This window comes from Physella acuta, unplaced genomic scaffold (assembly GCF_028476545.2).
Source record: "Physella acuta isolate Inbredline_101_S28 unplaced genomic scaffold, ASM2847654v3 ptg000969l, whole genome shotgun sequence".
Lineage (NCBI taxonomy): Eukaryota > Metazoa > Mollusca > Gastropoda > Physidae > Physella > Physella acuta.
Window position 1 is genome coordinate 584,851 of NW_026732486.1, and position 9,368 is coordinate 594,218.

General features: G+C 37.0%; 2 protein-coding genes across 2 annotated transcripts; both read left to right on the forward strand.

Moving 5' to 3' along the window:
* The first annotated feature begins 942 nt into the window (after positions 1 to 942).
* On the forward strand, positions 943 to 5,226 carry LOC131954028 (uncharacterized). Its single transcript, XM_059317510.1, has 2 exons — positions 943 to 1,521; positions 5,143 to 5,226. The coding sequence occupies exons 1-2, from the start codon at positions 943 to 945 to the stop codon at positions 5,224 to 5,226; spliced, it is 663 nt and encodes a 220-aa protein (XP_059173493.1).
* Positions 5,227 to 6,617: 1,391 nt separating this feature from the next.
* Positions 6,618 to 7,781, forward strand: LOC131954029 (uncharacterized). Its single transcript, XM_059317511.1, has 2 exons — positions 6,618 to 7,179; positions 7,723 to 7,781. The coding sequence occupies exons 1-2, from the start codon at positions 6,618 to 6,620 to the stop codon at positions 7,779 to 7,781; spliced, it is 621 nt and encodes a 206-aa protein (XP_059173494.1).
* Positions 7,782 to 9,368: the final 1,587 nt, after the last annotated feature.

Consider the following 9,368-nt stretch of genomic DNA (forward strand, 5'->3'; position numbering starts at 1 on the left):
GAGAGGTTTGTGGTGTGTGAGAGAGAAAGATGACATTAACGACCATCGATCCCTTGGCTCCTGCAAATGTCCACACAATGTCCAGCGCCGAGGTCAACAACGTCCAGATTGATATGGTCACTTCTGGTTGTACCCACATGTCACATGACGTTTTGTATTCAGTGTATTGCTTGCTACATCACCTTCTGTCGTTTAAACGTTCACCATTCTGTAGTTGAGATGTTTCGATGCTGTAATAAAAAAAATTCTGGCAGTCAACATACGTCTCTCATATGTTTACACCTGTCTCATAATATGTTTACAGCTGTCTCACATGCTATGTTTACATCTGTCTCATAATATGTTTACAGCTGAAAGTTTTAACAACAACCATCTTTCTATCTCGCGTCACTATGCCAGTAGTGATCATTGATCAGAAAGGGGGTGGGTGGGGTTAATAGCTGATGACGTCACAAGTAATCATCATCACAAATAGTATACATTACATCGACACTATAAAATATATACTGAAACTTATATCCAAATTATACAGTTCGCAAGCGACTATTCTTAGTAATCATCTCAACTTAAATTAAGGTTATTTTAAATAATCAAAAGGTAACAAAGAATTTTGAAATGTCATTTTTAAAATTATACCATATAATTGTTGACTATTTCATTTAAACGTCGAGTGTTTAAAATTCTAAATTCCAAACTCAAGTATGGTACACAAATGATAGACGTTTTATAGATTTAATATCAAAGCTGCAGACTTTTTGCACAAAGCGTTAGGTGGCGGTCTCTTTGCTGTCTGTCGAGTTGACTATATGTCAACGTGTCTATCTTCCAATGTGTCTGTCTGTGAAGTTGACCGTCTGTCAACATGATTGACAGTTGGCCAGAGTACCAAGTACATCTGTAAACAGCTCCAGTTCGACTGGGCCGAGCTACGTCCCGATCAGGATGACGACAGACAGAGCTGCTGGGTTGATGGACGCTGACTCCTACCATCATGTAGCCGTCATCTGTTTTGTCGTCAACATCATCTTATGTCCCCTAGGCATCGTCTTCAACATCATCAACATCGTCGTTTTCTGTAAACTTGGCTTTAAAGAGAGCACCAACATTATCCTGGTCAGTCTGGCTGTGGTGGACACCTACACTCTGCTGACGTATCTAGGTATTTCCGTGACCTTGTATGTGGGCGTCACTTCAGAGCATCTGGATATCCTCGACGCCGTCACTCTCATTGTTCTAGGTTGGCCCAACGTTTTGGCAACCCGAATAGCGGGTTGTCTGACAACCTACCTGACCTTTGAAAGGTTTCTGTGTGTGGTCCTACCACTGAGGGTCAAGACAATCTTACATAAGAAAACGGCCTTGACATTTATCATAGCGCTGTGTATGCTCACGATCGCTTATTCGTTTCCAATTTATCTGGCCAACAGCATCGGTCTGAGGTTCAACCCCATGTCAAACCAAACCTCTGTTGGACTTATCGTGGCGGAGAACAGCGACGTCCTAGAGGGCGTGTCTATTAGTGTAAATGTTATCATCGAGATGACGTCATTTATCCTAGTTATTTGCTTAACTATTGGTCTACTTTCTGCTTATTTAAATGCGATAAAAAGGCGCCAAAATATTTCTGCTGTTGTTAAAACTAGCCAGTTTTCGAGCCGTGACCGGAATGTGGTTAAAATGGTTCTGTTAATTTCCATCGTTTTCATTGGCTGTTCTCTACCTACTGTTATTGTTGATGTCGCCGTTCTATTGGCCAAAGATTATAATGTCAAAGGTCGGGAAAGGTTTCTATTTTTAACAACAGCCGCCATATCTTTTATCTTCATTTGCCTGAACTCCACAGTGAGTTTGTTTATTTACTTTAACATGAGTACTAAATTTAGAAACATTTTCGCGAAAATATTTTCTCGTGTTAACGAACAATGTAGTACGAATGGTAAACAAACAGACAAAAACTTATACTGATGGCATTGGGTAACAACCAGCAAGGTGAACAGCCAGTTCGCGAACTGGCCGAGTCGTGTGGCCAATATCCGTTGAGACAGTGTATTTCTGACTTCGCTAACTGGCTGGGCCAATATACGATGACTATTTCAATGTAATGTTTAACTATCGTGATGTCTTGTCTGCCAAAATTGAAAAATTCTACTATTAAAAATATGATTCGTACAAACGAGAAAATGTATTGCTTAGTTCTATTACATATTCTAGCTTTCGTGTTATCTATTCTAAGTGGTGTTGTTTGTTTTGTTTTTGTTTTTTTTTTGTCTACAAAAATAAACGAAGAAAACAACGTTCTCGAGGGCGTGTCTATGTGTGTGTATGTTTGTTTCTGTGTGTGTTTGTATGTTTGTTTCTGTGTGTGTAACTGTGAAAGGGTTTACTTTAAGGTTGATTGCTTTTTCTTTATTTCGAAAAGAAATTTTGAGACACACGAAGTCTGTATGTAAAAGACAAACATTAATTTTCTATATCTTGAAATCTTGAAAATTATTTTATCTTGGCAAACAATACAATATCTAAGCTATCTATTTCAATCATTGTTATTTTCAAAAGTTCATTAATATCCTTTTTGCAATTAAAAATTGTAAAGTGTTAGCATAATCAACATTTATATTTTAGGTTTTTTAGCTGCTAAAACGAAAATGTACAGCAACAGTAAATAATAATGAAGGTGAATTCGTTGTAAAGCGTGGGTCAAGCCATCTTTTTAAAGTGTGGGTCAAGCCATCTTTTAAAGTGCGGGTCAAGCCATCTTTTAAAGTGTGGGTCAAGCCATCTTTTTAAAGTGTGGGTCAAGCCATCTTTTAAAGTGTGGGTCAAGCCATCTTTTAAAGTGTGGGTCATGCCATCTTTTAAAGTGTGGGTCAAGCCATCTTTTAAAGTGTGGGTCAAGCCATCTTTTAAAGTGTGGGTCAAGCCATCTTTTTAAAGTGTGGGTCAAGCCATCTTTTTAAAGTGTGGGTCATGCCATCTTTTAAAGAGTGGCGTTTATAAAATTAAAAAAAGTTTGGCCTGCACCACTTTTTACTTTCTCGTATAAGAAGTATAGAGAAAGCATTGTAATCGTGCAACAAAAAAAATCGAGATTTTTAACTAATCTCGACGTTTAACACATCCAAGAGTCGGAAAAACATAGTTTTGCAATTTTGTCCGTATGTATGTGTGTGCGTATGTGTGTGTGTATGTATCTGTGTCTGTGAACACGCTAACTTGAGTACCGCTACAGCTAGGTTGATGAAATTTCATATGTAAATATTTCACATTTGTAGATCGGTATCAACTTTTCAGCGATTTCCGGTAACCGGAAGTGGAACTTATTCTACTTTCATTTTTTTTAAAAAGCCTATAACTTGAGTACTATTTGAGATAAATAAATGACATTTCACATGTAAGTAAAAGATTTAATTCTCTGCCTTCTTTCAAATTTTTAGTAATTTCCGTTTACCGGAAGTAGAAATTTACGCTGTTTCTGATTTCTCAAAAAATGCATGTGAATTTATAAAGTACTAATAATATTCCTCACTATTATACACATTTTGTTTGGCATTCACTTGGTGCGCAATTCTTTTTTTTTCTACGAGATTCTTTTCCATTTTAAAAAAGTTTAAGTAATTAAAAATCATGTCTATACCCCGAGTTGCCATAGCCAGTTTTTTTTTATATAAGAATATTCAAGAAAGTTTAGGGGAGATGACTCCCAGTTTATTTTACAAGCTTTAATTTAACTTGCTTCCTATGTCTGTCGACAGTCTGTCTGTCTAGACCAAAACGCCTGAGCGAAATTTCGGGCCCTTCTAACTGATAGATTTCTTCAAAGTTGGCAAGTGGGTCAAGACTTGAAGACAATGCAATCTAACATTAAATTTGACTTAATTGGATGCCTAATTAATTTTTTTATGAATGAAGTAAAATTGTTTCCGAATTAGTAGGCTGTCTTATCCAACTATTCCGCGCTATCATACACGCGTTATCACGTTCATTAGTTTTATTCATGCAACTCTATTGTCAATTTAAAAAAAATTAAAGTACGGAATTTTTTCTTCATAAAAACGTTTTAATAACAAGTTTTTGTGTAATAATGCACTAAAAAGTAGAAGATAAATAATTTTCTTTAAATATTTATAATACAGTACGATTTAAATAACTATAAAGAAAAGCTTGTGTCTCTTCCTAAATATTGTAAAGGTATCCAATAGATTATAAAATGACCCAAGCTTTTCTTTATAGTTATTTAAATAGTTTATATTATTATACATTTACAGAAATGTATTTAGTTTTTACTTTTTAGTGCATTATTACATAAAAGCTTGTTTTAAAAACGTTTTTATGAATTTTTTTCGTAAAATGGTGGCAACATAAAAATTACAGGACAAAATCTCTCAGGACTAAATGTCTCAAGATAAATTATTATGTAAGGAAAAGTTAACCGACCACAAATGACACCAAAACAAATTATCTAGCTACCAAAGCTATCAAAAGTCAATATCTCTAAGACAAAATGTCTTACAACAAAATATCTGAGTGACAAAATGTCAAAATATCTCAAGACTACACCCACTACATCTACTCCCTTATGAAGGTTTGACTTTTCCCACGTGTTCTGGTCACGTGACTTGACTCATTGTTGGTCACTTCCCTTCTGGTCAGGTCATTCAGAGGACTAAAGAGTTATCTGACCTAGATGTAATGTTTTCAACTGTTCTTCATAACACCTACCTAGTCCTAACTACATAGCACTGGAAAATAATTGGACAGATTTCAAACTAAAAACATATTTCAAATGTTTATACTCATCATCGTTTTAACCCATATTGGAGTGTACGGGGCACCACAGTTGACCTTATGATTCTCCGCCACACATCTCGGTCCTCTGTCGCTTTGATTAGGGCAGCCCCGTCAAATCCTTGATGTCATACATCCAGTCTTGTCATTGTCTTCCCCTGGCAATATTTTTTTAGTAGTAATAGGCTGTTTGATCTTGTGACATGCCCATTCCAAATCAATATTCTTGTTTTGACTATGCTCAGTAGATACTCAAAGGGACCAGTCACATTTGGGACCCTTTTTAGACTTCTGCATTAGTTCTGTTATTTCTGTATGAGATTCATAGGAGTCTCCGTAGACATCTCTCATCTCCAGGGCCTGGATTCTTCTCTGGAGGTCTGCGTTGATGTTCCATGCCTCGCATCCATACAGGAGTACAAACACCCAGTGACTGCCTGAGTTTTAGTGCCAATAGAAGTGTTGTTATCGTGCCATATTTTTCTTTATTTACTGAGTGCTGTTGTTGTTTGGGCGCATCTTGATTGCATTTCTTTCTTCTTACCTTCATCGGATCGTATGGCGCCAAGATACTTGAGTGAATGAACTACCTCTTATCTTTGGTCATTTACACGTATGTCTGCCCCTATAGCGTTTGAGTTGTTGGTCATGAACATTGTCTTGTTGGCATTGTATTCCATGCCATATGTTGTTGATGGTCAGTCCAATCTCTTTACAAATTCTATCAACACATCCTCACTACTTGTTTGGCATCTTTGTCATTAGCGAATCGAGGGCTGGTAATAATTCGTCCGCCGTTGCTGACTGAGACGTCCGTCATGATCCTTTCTGGGGAGATATTGTAAAGGATGGGACAGAGCAAGCAGCTTTGCCTGACGCCTATGAGTGTTGTTGAAAACTATTACAATTATTTTAATATCAAATAAACCTTTCCCGTATCTGTTTAACGCACGAATGTCTAGGTATATGAAATTTAACGCAAAAATGTCTAGGTATATGAAGTTTAACGCACGAATGTCTAGGTATATGAAGCCGAGGCCACGACCCCAGTAGCTGGCGTCTAACATGACTCCTGTAGTGTGTACTTCGCTTGACCCGCCCCTGATGTACATAACGCTACAATCTCTGAGCACAATCTGTTGGCTCTTGTTAAAATATTGTACATCAAAACAATGGTTAACACATCCATCATCGGATACAACCAGCTGTTGTTGATTTTCTACAACGTTCTCTTGAACAACATCATCTCTCACAAAGCCGTACATAAAAACGTCTCTCATAAACACCACCATATACGTCTACATACATTATCTGCGACAGTTTTAATGACCAGGGCTATTGTGGTCGTCTGCTGGAGCTTCACTTGTTCACCCATACCCCATCATTTCATTATCGATCAGACCTGGAGTCGATTTGCTGGTGACGTCATAGAATTATTCAGATTCAGGTGAACAAAACTAACGATTGTTTTTCTCCACACAAAAAAAAATCGAATAATTGGTGTTGGTTTGCTGGTGTTAATTGAATTGAACTTTTTAAATAATTGATTAAAATGTAAAAAATGGAACTACGTGTTTAATTTATATATTTTTTTTTAATTCTAGAAAACTAATTGTTAGTTTATTTTTGCCTTTATACTATTTTAATTAAAGTAATTATCTAAAAAATAATGCTTTATAGACATGCGCTTATTATAAATATTTTTGATATCTCTCAAACCTCTCTTTAAAAGCTGGTAGATTTGAGGTGAATATATCAGACCTGTAGCTTACATCAGTGACAGAAGTAAGTAGCCCTCTGTGTAACAAATATATCAACTGCTACAATACAACATGATCCCCACCATAGACGAGGGTCTGATGGACGAGGACACTTACCGTCTGATTGTCCTCGTCTGTCTTGTCATCAGCGTCATCATCAGCCCTCTTGGCATCATCTTCAACATCATCAACATCGTCGTTTTCTGTAAACTTGGCTTTAAAGAGAGCACCAACATTATCCTGGTCAGTTTGGCTGTGACGGACATGTGCATGTTGCTGACCATTCTTGGCATGACCCTCAGCACAGACCTGGTTGTGACGTCAGATCGAGATATTCTCGACGCCATCACTCTCATTATTCTAGGTTGGCCCAACGTTTTAACAACCAAAATAGCGGGTTGTCTGACAACCTACCTGACCTTTGAAAGGTTTCTGTGTGTGGTCCTACCGCTGAGAGTCAAGACAATCTTACAGAAGAAAACGGCCTTGACATTTATCATAGCGCTGTGTCTATTCTCGATGGCCTACTCGGTTCCCATGTATCTGGCCAACAGCATCGGTCTGAGGTTCAACCCCATGTCAAACCAAACCTCTGTTGGACTTATCGTGGCGGAGAACAGCGACGTCCTGGAGGGTGTGTCTATTAGTGTAAATGTTATCATCGAGTTGACGTCATTCGGCCTTGTGATTGTCTTCACTATTGGCTTGACGTCTGCTTATTTAAACACAACAAAATGGCGCCGTCAGATATCTGGTGTTACTAAAAATAGTCCCTTTTCAAACCGTGACCGGAAGCTGATAAAAATGGTTCTATTAATATCAGTTGTTTTCATTGGTTGTTCGCTACCTACCGTGACAGCAGATGTCGCGATGCTATTGGTCAAAGATTACAGCATCAAAGGGCGGGAACGGGTTCTATTTATAGCAACATGCTCTATTTTTTATCGACTCATCTCTATGAATTCGTTTATCACCATTTTCATTTACTTCAACATGAGTTCTAAATTTAGAAGAGTTTTCTGTGAAATGTTTTCTTTCTTGAAGAAAACAACCACACCAGCTGCAAACGGCTAGACTTTATCTAACCGTCAAGTTTGTCAGCTGGAGGGGGGGGGGGTGACATTTTTCGTCCTATAGACCACGTCAGTCATCTTATGAAAGTTTCCCAACTTTGCAGGGTTCGAGCTCATGGTAAGCCGTTGTGCTAGCAACATTGTACCGGTGCTCATTGTGTAACCTCACTAGGTCTCTACTAGGTCGCCCTACAGTCACAGAGATTTTTTTATCTTTTAAACACTTGCTTGATGAAACAATCGCCAATCGTACAATCACAGTTAACTCAACATGTCGTGATGTGTTTAATGTGTCATGATGTTTTCAGTTTGTCATGATGCGTTCAACGTTTCATGTAATAATGCAACGTTTTTAAAACTGACAAATGTTCAAATTTTCATATCAACTTCTGATATAAATCTCTGAAATTTTATAGATAAAAGCACTGCTGCGTAATTTTAATCAATTACCATTTTTGTCTCTGTAAGAATAAGATGTAATGAACGAATGCATAGCTATGGTGTTGTTTCGTGGATTTTTTTCTTTTCATTTACAGTAACATTTGATCTGGAATGTGTTCAGTTATACGTAGATGTCTCTGTCAATAGACGATCTAACTAAATTAGCACACCCTTATCTTCATCCTACAGCTTTTAACTGTGTTGTCCCTATAGCATTTCCCTATATTATTTCAACATCCGAATTTTGGTTGCTGTCGAATCAGATTGGCTGAAGATCTCTCGCCTTGGTTCGCTTGGGTACGATTGAAATATCTCCAAAGACTCAACTTCAGTTTATGAAAATAAGCAGAAAATAAATTCAACCAATAACACCATCTCCATTTCTTACAGCCAAGACACCTGCGACAAGCATGACCTTTATCGGTTTTCTTGTAAACTTCGGTCATACATTCAGCTGTTCTCAAAATTGGCATCCCAGATGGTATACGTTGAAAACGGTCAAATGTCCATTATTTCAGTTGCAGAATGCCTACCGTTACGCCAAAAGAGGAATAAATCCGCTTTTTTTTTTTTTTACAAAACAAAAACGTGTCCTGTTCCGCCATCCCGTTTTTTGACAAAGTTTGTCCCGCTTTTTTAATAAAAAAAAACTGAATAAATAAATTAAATTGAAACAATGAGCTGGGAAAAGATTATCTCCCTTTGGCACACTTTTCCGTTTTCCTCGTTACTTACTATATTTACAAGTATCGTCTAATACTAGAGTTAGATCTACTAATATAGATAATGTGGACAATCTAGCTTCTGAACGTTCTTTTTAGTATTTGCAATTGAACTGTAGATTTAAAGTATGCCTAATATTAACATATGGGGAGTAAAATACAATAAAATCATAACTAACACTAGATCTAGATCTAGATAGTACTAGATACGACGTAACAGACTCAATAGATCTATTGTGTAAGTTGTAACTAACTACTAAGAGTTGGTAAAAAGTAACAAGGACTTATACTTGGTAGATCTAGGTCGTAAGTTATCCTAATATATAAAAGCCCATGTGCGCACTTCTCTCTCTCTCTCTCCCTCTCTCTCTCTCTCTCTCTCTCTCTGTCCGCAAAATATTTTACAAGGGTATCACATCAGAATCTTCAGCGATATATGGAGAACTTGATACGGACTTTTGTTGAAAATAATATGGTAGTTGTTTTAAATGTATAACCAACATTTTATATAAAAAAGAAAAATTAAAAATAAAGGCATATTCGAATGTAGAAAAACAGTTTTAATTATGCAACAGGAAAAGTGTTTA

What these genes read in the sequence shown, in the direction of transcription:
- LOC131954028 (XM_059317510.1), top strand. Translation starts at nt 943, where the DNA reads ATGACGACAGACAGAGCTGCTGGGTTGATGGACGCTGACTCCTACCAT. An exon ending in TAGAGGGCGTGTCTATTAGT is followed by an intron (nt 1,522 to 5,142) that starts GTAAATGTTATC and finishes TCTCATCTCCAG; the next exon opens with GGCCTGGATTCTTCTCTGGA.
- LOC131954029 (XM_059317511.1), top strand. Translation starts at nt 6,618, where the DNA reads ATGATCCCCACCATAGACGAGGGTCTGATGGACGAGGACACTTACCGT. An exon ending in GAACAGCGACGTCCTGGAGG is followed by an intron (nt 7,180 to 7,722) that starts GTGTGTCTATTA and finishes CCAACTTTGCAG; the next exon opens with GGTTCGAGCTCATGGTAAGC.